Source organism: Sorex fumeus, unplaced genomic scaffold (genome assembly GCF_029834395.1).
Source record: "Sorex fumeus unplaced genomic scaffold, SorFum_2.1 ptg000081l, whole genome shotgun sequence".
Classification (NCBI taxonomy): Eukaryota; Metazoa; Chordata; class Mammalia; order Eulipotyphla; family Soricidae; genus Sorex; species Sorex fumeus.
In genome coordinates this window covers 3,812,662-3,832,321 of record NW_026606138.1, presented here as the reverse complement: position 1 = coordinate 3,832,321, position 19,660 = coordinate 3,812,662, and the positions used below count along the sequence as shown (strand labels likewise).

Below are 19,660 nucleotides of genomic sequence, written 5' to 3'. Positions count from 1 at the left end.
TCTCTCTCTCTCTCCCCTTTTGAACAGTATGGTTTCCAATAAAGGTTCTAAGAAGTTATCATGTATATCCATTTACCTACTATTAGCACTCAGTTCTTGTCCAGAGTGATCATTTCCAACTATCATTGACATACTGGTCCCTTCTCCATCCTACCTGACCTCCCCTCGCCCTTCGACTTGTGGCAAGCTTCTATCCATGGACCAGTCCTTCCTACTCCTGCTATTCCTGGACTAGGCTATTAGTCTTATATGATTTTTTATACCCACAGATGAGTGCAATCATTCTGTGTATGTCTCTCTCCTTTTGACTCATTTCACTCAGCATGATACTCTCCATCTATTTATAGGCAAATTTCATGATTTCATTTTTTCCTGATGACTTTGTAGTATCCCATTGTGTAGATGTATCATAATTTCTTTATCCAGTCATCTGTTCTCAGGCACTCAGGTTGTTTCCAGATTCTGGCTCTTCTGAACATAGAAGTGCAGATGGTGCTTCTGCTATGTGTTTTGGGGCTCCAAAGGTATATTCCCAGAATGGCGTTGCTGGGTCAAATGGAAGCTCAATTTCTAGTTTTTTGAGAAATGCTGTATTGTTTCCCAAAAAGGTTTTATTACCAGTCTGCATTCCCACCAATAATGAATGGGAGTCCCTTTTTCCCTGCATTTGCACCAGCACTGGTGTTCTTTTTGATAGTGTGCCAGTTTCTGAGGTGTGAGATAATATCTCATTGTTGTTTTGATTTTCATTTCCTGGATAATTAGTGATGTAGAGCATTTTTTTCATGTGCCTTTTGGTCATTTGTATTTTGTTTTTAAAAATGAGTTCAATTTTCCCCTTACACTTTATATAATACTTGTGGTTTACAAAGTAGTTTATGATGATTTGTTACAGGCATTCAATAATTCTAGCACCAATCCCACCACCATTTATATCTTCCCTCCACCACTGTCTCCAATTTTTCCAACCACCCTTCAAGTCTGCCTCCATAGCAGGTACTTAATAATTTATTTAATATTGCTTGTTATCCATAATTTGCAAAGAGAATGATCAAAAATATGTTTCCTTAGAAGAAAGTTAGTGAAGATTGTTATGTCTCATTTTGAAGCCTTAAGTCCTTGTATAAGAGCTTACTAATATGTTGTTACAGGTTAAGCCTTCTGTGTTTATATTTTGTTAATCAAGATTTATTGCCTTCTGCATTATATCTCATCCAATCTGGTGTGCTACTCCTGGCTTATTAGTGTTGTCGATTTTGAGATGTATCTCTAGGAAGTGCAAAATTTGGGGTGTGCTTGACTGTCTTGGCTTTTAGAAGTAGAGGGAGATGGGGGAAGGTAGTCAATCCAGGCTCTGTGAAAGCTGGAGATTTCAGTCACAAAACCAGCATATCTGTTTTTTTTTTTTTTAACAGATTCATTTCTTGCATGAGTCTTCTCCCAAGCAGTGGGGTCTGGCCAGGAGCATAGCCATGATTGTGGAGTGTGGGACCTTTCAGCTACCAGGGCTCTGTTTGGGTGGGCCCTGAGCTGATGCCCCTGTCTCCCACACCTAGGGTGCCCTGAATAACTCAGTCTTGTGTGGGTGTTTGGGAGAGTCTCGTGGAGTCCATTTATTTTTCTTCTTTGAGGAAGTTTCTGTTCATTTCTTCTTCCCTTTTTTTATGGGGTTGGGTACAACATGTCAACTTTTTTTCCCTCAGTAAAGACAGCTAAGTTATGACAAAGCCAAGTATAAAGTTTTATCAATCGTCAACATATATTGTAAGAAAAAAGTTCTTTGAAGCCTTTTTAAAAATTCATTTGTACAGAGATTAGAAGAAGTATCGTTATGGATACATTTTAATGCATTATCTTTCTACAAACATAAAAAATAGTAATGCTCACTTTCAGTTTTCTAGATTAGATATCAATGATCAGCAATTCATTTTTGTTTATTTGTGGTTTTGTCTGGGGTCACACCCATCAATGCTAAGGTTTATTCTTGGCTCTATGCTTAGGGGCTCAGGATGCTGGGCATTGAACCTAGGGTTGGTCTTATGCAAGAAAAGTACTATATTATCGCTGCACTGTGCTGTATCTCTGAACCAGATCAGTAATCCTTGTCTTAAAGTCTTCTATGATAGTCACCTCAGCTGTGCATTTCCCTTGAATTTTGTATATTTGAGACATTCATTAAAATTTATTTTCTTGGAATAACTATCAGCAGCAGATTTATCTGGGAATGAACATGTGTTAGGTTCTTTGGTTTTTGTCTTAAGTTAGCACTTTGTCACCTCCATGTTGCAGATCTTATCTGATGGAAGACTCTGCTTGCAGCAGCAATACAGGGCACTCTCCAGTGATGACAGTCTGAAATTATTAGCTCTTCAGCTTCGTTAAAAATCAGTCTGATTGGGTTGAAGTGATTGTACAGTAGGTAAAAAGCTTCCTTCGCACACAATCTATCCAGGATCAATCCCCAGCATCTCATACAGTCCCTTGTGCAACGCCAGAAGTAATTCCTGAGGGCAAAGCTAGCAGTGACCCCTAAGCATCACCAAGTGTGGCCCAAAAAGAGAAAATAAAGTCAGCCTGATCCATTTGATGTTTTAAAAGCAATGTTAAGTCAATCCTTCTCAGAACTAAAGATCACTTGGAAAACTGTAGAACCTCAGACTGATTTAGTAGTTCTGAAGGCTCTATTTAAAGTCCCCCAAATGTGTCATACAGGTCACTTTATATAAGAATATATACGTAAGGGATGGAGCAATAGTACAGGAGGCACATGCCTTGCATGTGATCAGCTCTGATTTTAATCCCCAGCATCTCATGTGGACACCTGATGTTTCATATGCAGATCTCAAAAGAACGTTACGCCACAAAAGTGGAGAGGTTTTACTGATGCTTCAAGAATGCACGTATAATCACAACAAGACTTTATAGCAGAAGGGTCACAGACAACTAAAGCACACTGTTGGGTTAGCAGGGAAAGCCAGGAGTGTCACAGACCACAGCAGTGAGCTTTGGGTGCTGGCCTGTTCGTGGGCAGCACTCAGTTCAGAGTTCTTGGAAGGGATGCACCATGTCTTGGGGTGAAAGTCATGAAGGATTCTGTCAGAACTTGCCAAAGGCATCTGGACCATCAGCTCAAAGGTAAAGGTAAAGGTAAAGGCCCTCCCGTTGATCGTCGATTTGCTCGAGCGGGCCCAGTAACGTCTCCATTGGAGACTTTGTTGTTACTGTGTCTGGCATATCGAATACTCTCGGTAGCTTGCCGGGCTCTCCGAGAGGGGCGGAGGAATCGAACTCGGGTCGACCATGTTGGCCGCTTGTAAGGCGAACGCCCTACCCGCTGTGCTATCAGCTCAAAGTCCTTAAATATATCATACTTTAGAGCTATATTACAGGAACCACCTGGTCACTTTAATGTAGGTTGTTTTTAGTTGAAAATGTAAGTAGCTCTCCACTTCTCCATCTATGTCTGAATCAGTTAAGACCATTGCAATATCATTATGGATACAGAGTCTAATTTATTAGCAGTTAGTCCAACACCTATCCCTTTACCATCTCCTCCCTTCTCCCCCCACTCCTCCTCCTCCTCCTCCTCCTCCTCCTTCTTCTCCTCCTCCTCCTTCTTCTTCTCCTCCTCCTCCTCCTCCTTCTTCTTCTCCTCCTCCTCCTTCTTCTTCTTCTTCTTCTTCTTCTTCTTCTTCTTCTTCTTCTTCTTCTTCTTCTTCTTCTCCTCCTCCTCCTCCTCCTCCTCCTCCTCCTCCTTCTCCTCTTCCTCCTCCTCCCCCTCTTCCTCCTCCTCCTCTTCTTCCTCCTCCTCCTCTTCCTCCTCCTCCTCCTCCTCTTCCTCCCCTTTCTCCTCCTTCCTCCTCCTCCTCCACCTCACCCAGCGATGCACATGTCCTGGCTCATGAATTCAGTAATTACTCCTGGTGATGCTTGGGGGACCATATGGGATGCTGGGAATTGAATCCAAGTCAACCACGTGCAAGGCAAATGCCCTACCTGCTGTGCTATCACTCCAGCCCCCCTCCTTTCATCTTTTGTCTTTTGTTCTCCTCCTCCTCCTCCTCCGCCTCCTCTTACTCCTTCTTCTTGCTCCTCTATTTCTCCTTCTCCTTTCCTCCTTCTCTTTCTCTCCCCATCTCCCCTTCCCTCTCTCTCCTTATTGATATTATGGTTTGCAATACAGATGCTGAAAGGTTATCATGTATATCCCTTTATCTACTTTCAACACTCAGTTCTTGTTCAGAATGATCATTTCTAATTATTATTGTCATACTGGTCTCTTCTCTATCCTGCTTGCAGCCCAGGATTTCTTTTCTCCTCCACCTCCTCCTGCCCCATTTGACTTTTTCTATCAGTAAAAAAAATGTACCTAAGCCTTTTGTTTTTATTGCTATATCTCAGATTCCTTTTAAAAGTAGGTTATACTATAAATAATAAACAGGATTTAGAGCAGGAATAAAGAGCACCTATTCAAAAGATTTTAGGGTGCCATGATTTAATCCTTTCTCTCCTTTGCTATTGCTTCTGGCCCAGAAGCCCAGCCAACAGGGTTGACATGCCTGCAAAATCATTTTATGCTTGTGATCATGATGAGCATTTGCAGACTTGCATATAAGTGTTCATCAAGATACTTAAGTACTGGTTGTTATAGTCATGTAGTAAGTATATCACTTCTCATAAAAATATGGGTAAACCCTGCCAACTAAATGTTTTTTCCAAGATTACGTACCTGATGTATGTTTATCCTGGAAGTGCTTAGTGTGTGATCTAAAAATTTGTAGGGGACAGACAAATTGTACAGGGTTAAGGTGTTTGCCTTGCTGTGGCTCACTTGAGTATGATCCCCAGTACCGCATATGGTCTTCTGGGCACTGCCAGGAGTGATCCCTGACCACAGAGCCGGGAGTAAGCCCTGAGCACTGCAGATTGTGGCCCCAAAACAAAAACAAACAAAAAGATCTGTGAGATTTAGCAGGATAAAATAAATGAAAAGCTTGTGAAAAAATAAGGTGATATATAAAAGATCTGGTTAGTAGAGAAGGGACGAGTGTGATAATAATAGTTAGAAATGATCACTCTGGACAAGAACGTAGTGTTAAAAGTAGGTAAAGGGATATACATGATAATCTTCCAGTACTGTATTGCAAACCATAATGCCCAAAAGGAGAGCGAGAGAGTGAGAGAGAGAGAGAGAGCAAGAGAGAGAAAGAGCAAGAGAGAGAAAGAAGAAAAGTACCTGTCATAGAGGCAGATTGGGGGGCTGGGGGCAGGAGGAAAACTGGAGACACTGGTAGTAGGAAGTGTACGCTGGTGAAGGGCCAGGTTGGAACATTATTTATATGGCTGAAACCCAATCATGAACAACTTTGTAATATATCTCACTGTGATTCAATAAAAAATAAATAAATAAATAAAATATCTGGTTGGCACACACACAGAAGCCATATTATCTTGCTAAAATCAGACCAGTATTTTAACTTGCTAGTAGCTTAGAAAGTTAATCTAAGTTTATACTCTGCTTAGATAAAAGCAAGAGCTTAGGATGATAAATCTAGAAAGATTTCTGTTTCCCATCTTGGCCTGTAACTGATACTGTTACTATTAGGCAATTCTAGAAGATGATAATGCAGTTCACATTTTCACATGAATTGGGTAAGGGAAGTTTAAGAAATTGTCAACTCCATTTTTTAAAAATGCAACATACCATGTTCTCATTCTGTTAGCCAACAGAATAAGTCTGTGAGATGGAAGAAATTTCATTTAATGAGATGATGAAGGAAGTATACTTTTCACATTTCAGGTTACACGCATTAATTTTTAAAAACTCAATATGCCTAGATCTACCATTACCCAGTTGGAGGATCGGAGAGGGCAGCTTTTTTCCCACTGGACAGCATGTCCCCTCTGGGCAAACCTGATCCGGGTTTTTACCCACTGCCCTTCTCTCCAGCATCCACCCCTCCTCCTGGCTCTTTCCTGCCCTGCACATTCTAAACCAGAATCCCTGGAAGCCATGAAAACAACCTGGACATAAAAACCGATTAGAGGGCAGGGCAAGAGCTCAGCGGCCTGGAATGCTTCTCTGGCGTGCAGGAGGCCTGGAGTTCCGTCCGTGGCTCCACATGGACCCCAAGTACTGATGACCCTGGTGGCCCTGAGCACCAAAGGCTCGAGCACCACTGCATCTCCAGGCCAGAGAACTGCTACTGCGAGCCTGTAGAGCTGCACAAGTGCCCCCTTGGATAGTGTTGATAGGGATGGACAAGCCCCCTGGGCAACCGAGCATGACTGGAGAGGCACAAAAATTAAGAAAAAAAATTTAATCTCTTAGTTTCCAAATAACCAGCTCATCAAGTTTTTACACACACAATTTTTTTAAAAAAAAATATGAGTTTATGCAGTGCTTTTCTGTTTGTTTGGTTTTTTTCTTTGCTCGTTTTAATTTTGGTTTTTTTGTTGGTTTCATTGGTTTGGTTTTGGGCTGTACCCAAAGTGCTTGCGGCTTGTTCCTGGCACTGTGCCCTCGGATCTCTCCAGGCAGTCCTTGGGGGACCATCATGGGCCAAGGCAAGTATCTTAACCCTTGGTCTCTCCAGCCCTTCCAGAGTGAGTTTTCTTTGTTAGGTTTTGTGACACACCCAGCAGACCTCAGGGGATTCTCCTGGCTCTGTGCTGTGTGGTGCCAAGGATTTGATCCAGGGGATACAGCTGACACAGCCACATGCAAGGCTTTGGGCCTCCTGTACTCTCCCTCTGGCCCCTGTGGTGTGTTTGATTAAAAAAAAATTTACTGAAGTAACATGGATTTAAAACTTCGCAGAGGTTTCTTAAGTGTTATTATACTTTAGAACCAAGAGCGTCACAGTAAATAGTGATCTTGATCCACCACTTCAGATTCAGATCTAGTCAACCAGGACTTAAAGCCTAGGAAGTAGGAAGGTGCATCTCAGCAAACATCAGCATCACAGGGGAATTCTCTTTCTCTTTTGGGAATCAGAAAGTTATTTGTGTGTGTGTGTGTGTGTGTGTGTGTGTGTGTGTGTGTGTGTTTTGCAGGTAAAGATACTGTTTCAAATTATTTCAGATTATTTTGTAATTATTTGAAGATTTTTTTTTACAAACTAATATTTCTTTTACCATCTCTTCATCTGTGGAGTGAAAATTTAAAATTCTAGGTGCCAGACAGATAGTGTAGTGGCTAAGGCACTCGCTTTGCATACTGCTGACCTGGGTACAATACCTGGTGCCACATATGATTCCCTGAACACAGAGCCAGGAGTAAACCTTGAGCACTGCCAGGTATGGCCCCCAAATAAAAATTTAAGCACAACCAGGAGGATTACTCCATGACTTTGAGGACAGCCGCACATGCTAGGGGAAAAGGCAGCTCAGATAGAGAAGGGAACACCAAATAAAGGGTGTTGGGAGGTTCCTCTCAGGATGGGAAATGTGTGATGAGAGTAGACTATAGACCAAACAAGATTGTCACTCAATGTCTCTTTTGCAAACCACAGCACTCAATAGGAGAGAGATAACAAAAGGGAATGCCCTGCCACAGAGATAGGGTGGGATGGGGGGATGGGGGGAGGGAGGGATACTGGGACTGGTGGTGGTAGAGAATGGGCACTGGTGGAGGGATGGGTATTCGATCATTGTATAACTGAAACCCAAGCACAAAAATTTGTAAGTCTACAACTGTACCTCATGATGTTTCACTAATAAAAATTTTAAAAAAATTTAAGCACAAGGTAATTTTAAGTGTCAGGTGGGATGAACTATCAGCAGAGCCCCAGGGGTTTGGCAGCAGCCTCTGGGGGCTTAACTTGCTATTATCACACTGTACTTCTCAGGGAAGCATCAACTCTCAGGAAAGAATGTCTAAGGGAACCCATACTCATCATTCATTATTTATAAATCTTCTTTTTCTCTTCAGGGTTTAGAGTTCTTTGTTTTTTCAGCCCACCCCAAAAGAAATTCTTTGTTTACCTTTTGAAGTGTTCGTCTATCTCTTAGAGTACTGACACTTTCTTTTTTGCATCATCATCCAGATTTTACTACATGATTTTCATGATTCTGTCTTGCCATTTGTAAAGTTTGCCAAGTTCTAAAAGTAGTGACTTTGGAGGCCGAAGCAATTGTTTAGTGGGGATGGCACTTGCCTTGCATGTGGCCAACCCAGGTTCTATCCCCAGCACCCTATATGGTTCCTGGAGCATCCCAGGAGTAATCTCTGGGTGCAGAGGCAGGAAAACAAACAAGCAAACAAATTAATGCCTTTTTAAAAAAGAATTGAATCACTATGAGGTACACAGTTGCAAAGCTATTCATGTTCGGGTCTCAGTCATATGATATCCCAACACCCATCCCTCCACCAGTGTACATTTCCCACCACCAATATCTCCAGTTTCCTTCCTGCCACCCTCCACCACCACAGCCTGTCTCTATAGAAGACTCTCTCTCTCTCTCTCTCTCTCTCTCTCTAATTAATGACTTTTAAAAAGGTGCTCTTTAGTCCTGCACCATACAATTTTGAAAACTAAATCGTAAAACCAGATCCCAAATCTTTTCTTGCTACACTGAGGGCTGTGTGATATATCTGGAAGAAACTAAGGCAGGAGAAAGCTTTCATTTAAAGGCATTAAAGTTTCAGTTTGAATGAGACAGACTTGAATCATATCCTAAGTATCAATTTGGAGATAATCTCAGAAAATTCTCAAACTGTATCACACTTAAGCATATGGTGCACAGTAATTTTCTTGGAGGACAGGAAGACCTGTTTTCCCTTTATCCAACTTATGCTTGTTGGCTGGAGTGCTACAAGTTGGACTGACAGAAGACAGATTGATGAGATAATATATATAATACATATATATATATATAGTCATGGAGCGGGCCCAGTAACGTCTCCATTGGAGACTTTGTTGTTACTGTGTCTGGCATATCCAATACTCTCGGTAGCTTGCCGGGCTCTCCGAGAGGGGCGGAGGAATCAAACTCGGGTCGGCCATGTTGGCTGCTTGTAAAGCGAACGCGAACGCTGTGCGGGTAGGACATTCACCTTACAAGCGGCCAACATGGCCAACCCGAGTTCGATTCCTCCGCCCCTCTCGGAGAGCCCGGCAAGCTACCGAGAGTATTGGATATGCCAGACACAGTAACAACAAAGTCTCCAATGGAGACGTTACTGGGCCCGCTCGAGCAAATCGACGATCAACGGGAGGGCCTTTACCTTTATAGTCATGGAGCATACAAAAGGGACCATCGGTGATGATGTGGTTAAATTTGAATTTATATAGAATCTTAATGAGAAGTAGCACATGACTTTTAGTTTCTAGGATGACATATTATGAAATTGTAAATATATGAAAGAACTAGTAAAGGGGCCCTGGGTGGGGCCCTTCCTTGCATAATCAAGGTCCTTAGTTTGATTCCTGATACTACAGATAAACACATTGTATAATAATGGGTTCTTAGACTAATTTATTAGATAGTATGCAAAATACAATGAACATATACTATGGTGTGCTTTTACTTTTTGTTGTTGTTGGGTTTTGGTTTTCTGGTCACCCCAGCAATGCCCCAGGGCTTACTCCTGGCTCTGCATTCTGGAATCACTCCTGACTGACTTGGGGGACCATATGGGTTGCCAGGGATTGAGCCTGGCTCAGCTGTGTGCACAGTACTGAACTATCACTCCAGCCCCTACTTTTTATTTTCTTAAAGAAGTAACTGGAGGACCCATGGAGATAACTGGTCCAGGACATATGCCTTGCAAGTTTGTTTTCAGACTTTTTCCATTTTCTTTTGTTTTCTAGAGGTTTCCTTGATCTCATCTTGGAGCACCTTGATCTGTTTCACAGCTGCTGTGATTCTGCTGCTCACACCTTCTATTGAGTTGTGGGTTTTTTTTTTTTGTTTTGTTTTGTTATTAAATATCACCTGCCATACTTTTCACTTCTTTCATTTTTGATTGTAGCTTTTTCAGTTCAACTTTCATACCTACTGGTGCTTTTTGCTGCAGTTTGCGCCCTTGTTTCTTTGAGCTCATAAAACATCCTCAACAGGGTGTCACCAAAGTCATTCTCAGAATCTATAGGGTTGGTGCTGGGTGAGCCTTCTGTGCTACTGCCTTCTCTCCTGGAGCTTGATGGATTTCATACGCACCTTTCCTGCTGGGTTTGCTCTATTCCTACTGTGCTAAAGGTGAATCTTTGTAGTTAGTCCCCCCGGGGAGTCTCTGAGGGATGAGGCTGGGAATTCCCCTTTTCTTCCCCTGCCAGCTTCACCCAGTGAGTGACAGGAAGTATAACTGTCAGCGTGTGATGTGTGATGTGTAGAGCTGCCATATGATCCAAGAGATGTAGACCTAGACCTGTTGATATGGTGTGGAGCCTGACCAGACCTAACTGGAAGAGAGGGAATTCCACCTGCATTTCGAAAAAGGCCCCAGACAGGGCCAGAGTTAGAGCACAGTGAGTAAGGTGCTTGCCATGCACGCCACCGATATGGGTTCAATCTCCAGTCTCCCATGTAGACCTGAAGCACTACCAGGAGGATTCCTGTGCACAGAGCCAGTAGTAACCCCTGAGCATTGCCAGGTTGTGGCCCCTAAAACAAAAACATCAACCCCAAAGACCCCCAGGGATGTCAATCGGAGACATCTCACCGAGGAGAGAGAATGTGGGAGCAATCAGGGGTTCCTTTAAAGTGTTTTCAAGACATTTGTTGGTAAAGTTAGTGAGTTTTGTCCAGTGCCTTTTGATGCATCTATGATTGATGAAGTTCTAGAGTTGTCTGTAGTGATTTCACTTCTGTCCTTTCTGGAAGATGGGTGAGGGTGGCAGACATCTCTGTCAATCTGTGCCCTTCAGTTTTAGGCAAATGGGGAGTAAAGCAGCCAACTTCACCTGTACTGTTTCTTCTTAATTATTTCCAGGCACAACTGCTCCTTATGCAGAAGAGGCAGATCCTGTTCCCCTTAGTTCCCATTGAGGGAAACTGTGGAGCGCTTAGAACTCTGTGAATAAAACAAGCAGTGGTTATTTTTAAAATAATGTGAACATTGTTATGTAACATTCCCACCTCAAAGAAGGCTTTTGAAGCTGTTATAAATTCAACATGGCTAACTTCAGTGAATGATGTGGTTTTGTCTTTTGAAATATTAAAATAAAATTTTGCTTGCAGAGCTTTAATAAGAACTGGAATGCCTAGAGGTTTCTGAATAAAAATATCTGGCTTCAGCAATTTTGTTATTATTTTCCCTCCTGCCTTCCTTTTACTGACATCCTTCTTTAGTAAATGTTCTTCACGCTGTGTCTTAGAAAATATATAATGGTTCTAACCACCTGCATCAGAGGCTTAGTTGTACAATGTCATTATCAGGTGGATTCAACATCAACACAGTTCCAAGAGCAGCAATACAAAAGAGGATACTCACCAGAGCATTTTACTTAAAAAAAATGTAATAGCCTCGAAACACATTGTTTTTGTGTGTTCCTACTTCTAAAAAGTTAGTATTAAGAATGCAAGTACTTTCCCCCACCTGACTCTTACCTTCTCTCAACTTTTAATACTCTCAACAGTTATTTTGTATTCAGTTTCGTGATCTTAAGTACATTCACCTACTTACACTTTCACCCTCTTGGTGTAGAATCTAGCTCATCTAAGTCACAGTAGATTCTGAGGAGTAGAACAGTCCCATAAAGAAGGAAAGAAATGGGGATTAAAAAGAAAGGAGAGAGGGAGAGAAGGGGTAGAAAGAAGAGGGAGGGGAGGGGAGGAGGGAGGAGAAATGAAGGCTTGGGCAGCTTGAAACTGCCGCTACCTCTCTTTGCAGTCTTAGCTTGAGATGTCGGACAGAGGTCAATGCTCATAGCTGGGGCTTGGGATTCAAAGACTGTAAAATGTGACTGCAAATATATTGTGCCCAGAGTATTTTTAGATCTTGGCCTGTTCTATCTACTTCTTTACATGCAGGGGCTTCACATTTCTTGAAATTTTGCATGAACAATAATTTTGCAAGGCATTCCCCTCACTCATTAGTAGCAGTGTTATTGAGCAATATTGTCATAAGAGGTAATCCAATGAGAATATGTACATGAATCACTTAAATCACTTGATCAATTAACTTCCTGTTAGTCGTCGATTTGCTCGAGCAGGCGCCAGTAAAGTCTCCATTTGTCCCTGGTGCGTGCTAGTGTAGCCCAATGGCATCTGTTCGCTCTGGGAACATGAAGAGCCTCAAACCGATCGTTCATGATCTTGATGAAGAAGTCTGACCATCTGGTAGGTGGGCAGCCACGCGGTCTTTTGACATCCCGTGGAATCCAGTTGGTAACAGCTCTAGTCCAGCGGTCGTCTTTAAATCTCATTACGTGACCAGCCCATCTGATTTTTGACACCTTGGCAAATGAGACAGCGTCCCTGATTCTTGATCATCGACGGATGTCGGAACTCCAGATTTTTTCTCTCATTTGAGTGAAACGTGATATTCCAAGCATAGCTCTTTCTATTCTTCTTTGGGAGACCTGAATAGCGTTCTCATCTTGTTTGCATAGGGCCCAGGTCTCTGAGGCATATGTTAATGCAGGAAGAACAGTGGAATCAAAGAGATGTGCCCGGAGCCGGAAGTTCTTCGTCCTCTTAGCTATTTCTTCGACGTTCTTGAAGGCGTTCCAAGCCGCTCTCTTCCTCCTGCGCAGCTCGGGTGCCAGGTCATTTGTCATGTTGACTTCTCGACCTAGGTACACATAGCTGTTGCATTCGGAGATGGTCGTTCTGTTGAGAGCGAATGGGGCATCAGTAACGAGGCTATTTCTCATAAACATTGTCTTCGTAAGATTCAGCTGTAGTCCTACCTTTCCACACTCACGGTCAAAGTCGGCCAGCATTTGTGCCACTTGGCTGATGTTTGGTGTTATTAAAACAATGTCATCAGCAAAGTGGAGGTGGTGTAGTTGCCGACCATCTATCTTCACTCCCATTCCTTCCCATTCCAGTCATGGCATGATGTTCTTGAGGGTGGCACTGAAGAGTTTCGGTGAAATGGTTTCACCCTGCCACACTCCTCTCTTGACATCAACGATCACTTCTTTGTAGAATGGTGAGATCCTGGTAGTGAATCCGCAATACAGCTCACGGAGGATCCTGATGTATTGGGCTTGAATGCCCTGATTGGCTAGGGCTTCAATGACCGCTTCCGTCTCAACAGAATCAAAGGCCTTCTTTAAATCAATGAACGTTAAACAGAGCGGCATCTTGAACTCCCGAGAAACCTCAATGAGCTTGGTTATCGTGTGGATATGGTCGATGGTGCTGAATCCTTTGCGGAACCCGGCTTGCTCGCATGGTTGTCCTTCATCTAGTGTTCTACCAATCCTATTTAGGATGACTTGAGTGAACAACTTGTAGATGACAGACAATAGGCAGATCGGGCGATAGTTGCCAATGTCATGGATGTCTCCCTTGAATACGTATCAAAAATACATGATATGTATCATGTACATGAATACGTATCAAGAATACATGAGAGCTTACGACTTTTTGTTGTTTTGTTCATTTTTGTTTCATTATTTTTATTGTTTTGCCCTACCAAGATGTAAGCAGGAAGCCCGGAGGTCCCACTTTTCATTCTCAGTCACCCAGGCTCTCAGGTCAATGCAAGGGCCCAGGATGTCTTTCTGCTCAGCCCCGTGGTGCCGGGGATCCCCACGTGATCCCCAGGTCACCCCATCAATGCTGGGGGGCTGCAGAGCCATGCATGGTGTTACTCAGGGACCTCCAGGGCTGCAGCGAGCAATATTCAGGGGACTCTGTGCCAGGACATGAACACAGATACTAACCAGTTACATCCTTTTGTCCCAAATCATGTAAGTCTTAAAGATTGTTGCTGCAGAAATTCAGAAAAAGGAGTAATTTCCATAAACTAAAATGCTTTTTTTTGCTTATTAGCTACAATGACTCTAGTCATTTAAATTAATAATGTTCAAATATTATTGAAGTAATATGAAATGAAACTTTTTTCTTTCCAAAATTTTATTTTGAAAAATCACCATGAATTACAAAGTTGTTCATCGTTGGGTTTTTGACATAGTTGTCAGCTTCCCTTTGCTAGTGTTCCCAGATTCCCTCTCCTAACCCCCAACCCCAGCCCCAGTCTACCATCTTGACAGGTATCTTTTAAATCTTGTTACTCAAATTTGGGTCTCACGACTTCAGAATTGTCCACTCTGTGTTTTGAATACTTAGCTTAGTCATTGCTTTACACCCTGTATCTGAGTCCCCTTGACCCCTGCCCCATTGCCTTTCATCTATCTCTTCTCCCCTTCTCTTTCACTCTGTTTCTTTTCTTCTCCTTCCTAAACTCCGGAGCCCAGGATGATCTAGGCATCCAGCCCCTTCAAATCACTGTATTTCTTCATCCACTTACTCTAAATACTACATGTACGTGATACCATCCTGTGTTTGTCCTTTTTCATAGCATTTAATATGATACCTTCCAGATCCATCCATGTTGCTGCAAATTGCATGATGAAATGTCCATTTTTAAAATCTCGCTTTATGTTTGAAATGTGAAATGACATTAGGCATACCAAAGCGGGACAGGATTATGTCATTTCAAAATCAATCTTCAAAACATTGAATGCCACCTAACTGTGGCATTATAGGTAGGAGTGAAATACCCATTATCTTTTGTCAGTCTTTTGGGAAAATAGACCGTGAATTATGAGAACTTTGATTAGTGGGAGTTCTTCAGGAATATGTTTTCTGTTAAATACACTGTCCATATGCTTTAAAACATCTGAGAACACTTGAATTAGACGTACTATTTGACAATCATTTTTGTACATTTTTTTGAGGAAACACTACTAGTATATAGTAGGACATCATGTATAAAAGTGGAATATCTTGTAAAATATAAACTTCAAATTAAAAAAATTTCTTAAATATTAGGCAGTGTGGTTTATAATACTGTTGATGATAGGTTTTCATGTATACCATGTTCCAACGCCATACCTTCCACCAGAACCTCCACCTACCTTCTCTTTTCCAAATAATATTTTGTTTTTTTTGTTTCTAGGCCACACCCATCAGGGCTTATTCTGGGCTTTGTACTCAGGGATCACTCTGGTGGGCTTGGGGGATCATATATGGTGTTGGGGATCAAACATGATCTGCTGTGTGTAAGGCAAGCAGTTTCCCTCTGTCTTGTCTCTCAGGCCCCCGAAAACCATTTTTTGTGTTTGTTTTGCCTTTAATTTGGGGGCCATACCAGCTGTGTTTAGGGTTTATTCCAGGCTCTGCACTCAGAGTTCATTTCTGGTGAAGCTTGGTGTGGGGAATGGTCATATGGGGTGCCAGGCAATCAAACCTGTGTATAAAGGAAACTGCCTTAGCCACTGCACTATCTCTCCAGCCCCCCCAAACCCCATTAACATATTAAATTTATTTTTATTGATTGATGCTTTGTGATTTACAATATTGTTATTGGTGGATTCTCATGCATCTAAGTATAATACCCATCATCATGTACTCACCTCCCTCCCCCCAGGAACCCCAGTCCCCTCCCTTTCAACTCCCCAGCTTCCTTCATAACCAACTCAGTTGTGTGATCAGTGTTCCCATTGTGCTATCTTTGGCCCTTTCTTGCTACCTTACTCTATATTGCTAAGGCCCCCCCCCCACACTAGAGGGACCATTCTATATCTGTCCCTTTCTTTATGACTGAGTTCACTCAGCATGATATCCTCTGTTTACATTCATATTTCTGAAAATCACATGATTTTGTTTTATCCTTCGGGCTGCATAGTATTTTGTTGTGTATATATAGTAAACCATTTTTATAAAGCTAAATCCCCAGGATTTCTCTCTGATAAGCAAAAAGATCATGGATTGTGGAACGTATCTCCTTTACTTCCTGTAAATGGTTTGTGCTGGTTTGTGCTGGCATTGAAAATAGATCCCTGCATTGGTGACATAGAAATATATTGTGAAGACTTTGCAAAATGTATCAAGAAGGTGATCAGTAGTTAAAAATGATGGCTAGGTTTCCTTTCTCACCACCTCCCAGTGTGGGAAAAAATGCATTATTCCCTTGCTGTTACTAAAATTACTAAAACATACCTTTTTGTAATGGTACTGAGTTGACCTGAAGGTTAAATCATAGTTTCTTTTTCTGGATAGATGTAAAGAGTGTTAATTTTTAGGGTTACATGCACACATGTGTATATGAGTTATAATTACTTAATATTTGTGATCTTTCTTGTGTGGCAATGGCATGAGGTGTGGGAAGCTCCCTAGCTGTGCTTGAGAGGCCGTGTACCCCTACCCCCTAAGACCCATTATTCTGGCACATCTTTCAGTACTTGTGCCTGAGGATGTGATACTTCTCAGCCCTGCAGTACTGGGGCGGGGGGTGGGTACTGGACTATCCCAGCAATGCTGGGAACATCCTGTGCCACACCTAGTCACGTTGAAGGGACACATAAGACCAGGAGTTGAGCCTGTGTTAGCACGTGCTATAAATGTGCAGTCACTGCTGTACTATCTCTCAGCCTCAGGGTGAGCTTCCTCTTACATCCCTAGACCTGCGTTCTGAGGTTTAGTTTGAATTTGGCTAAGAGTAGTCAACCCTAAGGAATTTTTAGATTTGATACAAATTGCCTTGAGTGGCAGACATTAAAGAGCGAGTGAGAAGGTGGAATCTTTTTAGCAATTGAGAAGGATGGGAAAGGTCACTTAGGAGATTGCTCCACGGTTTCACATTTTGCACCATGTAAATGATGGATAGTATGCAGACTCACACCAGTGACCTCATCAGTACACCAGACCTTTCTGTAATGAATCTGTCGGGGCGGGGCTTCCCTTTCCAGGAGGAGCATTCCTTGGATGAGAAAGCAAGTTGGGCTCCACTAGTTCCATGGCTACCTGGATTACTGCGTGGCAGTGCCACTGACCACCCCTTTCTTCCTGTTGTCCACTGTCACATAGGCCGGACGACGTGCTCCTGCATCGCACGCATGATGAGATCGTCCTCCTGCACTGCTTCCTCTGGCCAGTGGTGACATTTGTGGTGGGTGTTCTCATTGTGGTCTTAACCATCTGTGCCAAGAGCCTGGCAGTCAAGGCGGAAGCCCTGAAGAAGCGCAAGTTCTCTTAAAGGGGAGCAGACTCCTGGAAAGCAAAGCACAGAAGCCGCCCCAATGGGCACGTCGACCTGCAGAGGCTGTTTCTCAGCGCAGGAGATGGAAGGGGCTCACAGGGTCTCGCAGTGGCGCCCTGCTCCTCCGTGACGGCAGAAACAGGCACAGTAGAAGACTCAGAGCCTTCTAGATTATTCCTGGTGTCGTAGCAATGGCTGTAGAGGCAAGCTCTTAGCTGTTTGGAATAACTTTCAGCAAATCCTGTAAGAAATTTTTCTTTGAAAATTAATAATATATAATTGTACAGTGTAGTATACAAACTATTATGATTTATGCTATTTAAAATGATTAAATAGAGTGATCTGTGTTCTTTTCTATTTGCTTTTTTTAATTCTTAGAACACCAGTTTTTTGTTTTTCTAAAAAAGGTGTATGTGTGTGTGTGTGTGTGGGGGGGGGGTCTTTTGTGTTTTACTTGATTCTGTTAGACTGAACCTTGACCTGGAGACAGTATTCTTGCACAAGTCTTGACCTCACTGTCCATCTGTGGTTTGTGTTGCTAGAGAGTAAGAGAGCATCTCATGACTCCTACTTGGGAAAAGACTCTCTGACGCTCATCCCAGTGCTGTGTTCTGGGATTCCTCAATGAGGAAGCCCCAAAGATTGGGAAAACCTGTCTTCAGCACTTGACTTCACTTATCCATTAATTTTCATCGATTGCTTCATTTTTCTTTTAATTTTTTTTTTGGGGGGGGACACACCAGGGGGTGTTTCAGGACTATTCCTGGCTCTGTGCTTGGGAACCATATATGGCAAGGCAAGGGCCTTAACCTCTGTACTAGCTCTCTGGCCTGCACCACATTACTTTTTAAAAGTCAGAGATCGGTTCTGACCAGCCTGTCCTGGTTCTAAAGAGCCTGCACTCCGCATAGTCATTTGTGTGTGTTATTTTGGATAGACTCCATTTCTGTGCAGTAGAATGGTCATGATGCAAAGTACACCTCTTGGCTGAGTTAAATACTAGCTTTTTTTCTCTGAGGTCAGAAAATAATTCTCAGAAGCAGTTCAAGCACTTCATTTCTATCTTCTTTGTTCTTGCCCCAATATCTCAAGGTTAAAACCAGAAAATCGCTGCAGTAGTTCACTGTGCTTGGCCGAACCCAGAGATGCAACAACGCAGCTCACATTTCTGCCGTGCCTTGATTCCAAGCTCACGGAGGAGGCCAGGAGCTCAAATTCCACATATCACTCACAGGTCTCACTGAATAGCACACCTACTGTGTGTGTCACGGGAGAGTCAAGCCTAGGTGTAGAAGAGATAAATGTTTTCAGTGGAGGAACGGCCGATGGCATCATTGCTTTGGGGATTTTGGTATTCTTGAACATGCTTCTGTTGGAATCAAGACAAACTGGCATTTAATGATATGCTGCCCTCAGTTAATTTTTCAGGGTTGAGTGAAGTGATGTTTTCCTGGGTTTGGGTCCATTTAGTTTTATTTTTAGAATGCAGAGAATCGAACAGAGCTAGTGTTTCCTGGTGGATGAGTACGATCCTTTTTGACTCAGGCATTCCTGGTATCACTGTGAACACGGCCTTGAACACAAGGTTTCTGACCCCACTGAGGCAGCTGCAGTGCCTTGCCTCCTGTCCCAGCTTTCTGTCGCAGCGTTGCTGTTGTCTTAGCAACACCATGAAGCACCCTGAAATACAGAGTGATGCGAAACTAGCAATCAGAGAAAATCATCTTTGCTTCACGTTGTAGGAAATGAAGCTTACTTTCTCCATTTATCTGTACCCGAATGATGATAGAGGGTAGATAAAATGGTACATGGATACATGAATTGGGAAAAAGAGAAACTGACAATGATATCATTGATTAGTTTGAAGTTGAACATATATATTAATCAAAAGCTGCTTTTTAGGTCCAAAGAGTATATATGACTGCATTCTGTAGATTGAGATATATGTATATGCATGTGTATATATATGTATATACATACAGATATGTGTATGTATATATGCATATCTATAAAGTTTATATATATACGTATATATAAAATTTTTTTTTTGCTTTTTGGGTCACACTCAGCAATGTTCAGGAGTTAATCCTGGCCCTGCACTCAGTAATTACTCCTGGCAGGGCTTGGGGGAAACCATATGAGATGCCAAGGATCGAACCCGGGTTGGCTGCAAGCAAGGCAAATGCCCTATCCACTGTATTATCACTCCAGCACCCCCTTCTTTATTTCTTTATTTATTTTGACATCATGAACAGCACAGTGAGTTGATAAGGTTACACATAGTTTTAAAATCTTACTTGCCTTCAGATTCTTGTCACTAAAAGACAAAATCTGAAGGAACAGGAAGAGGACGATTTTAAAATCATAAAAGGTGAAGAAGCTTAACTTCTTGATGTTTGTTCTTTTGTATAAATAAGAAGTGTAAGTGGTGATGGGGGTCCCCAAATACAACAGCTGACAAAGAGATGTCTGTTTCTCCCTCCCATAAGAAGCCAGAGG

At 42.4% G+C, this 19,660-nt stretch overlaps 1 protein-coding gene across 1 annotated transcript in view; it reads left to right on the top strand.

The window, feature by feature from the left end:
- Positions 1-17,518, top strand: part of KCNMB4 (potassium calcium-activated channel subfamily M regulatory beta subunit 4) — an 82,511-nt gene extending 64,993 nt beyond the window's left edge. The window contains exon 3 of the mRNA XM_056130673.1: positions 16,990-17,518. Within this exon, the coding sequence (XP_055986648.1) occupies positions 16,990-17,158 (169 nt within the window). The 3' untranslated portion in view covers positions 17,159-17,518. The remainder of the gene's footprint in view (positions 1-16,989) is intronic.
- Positions 17,519-19,660: the final 2,142 nt, after the last annotated feature.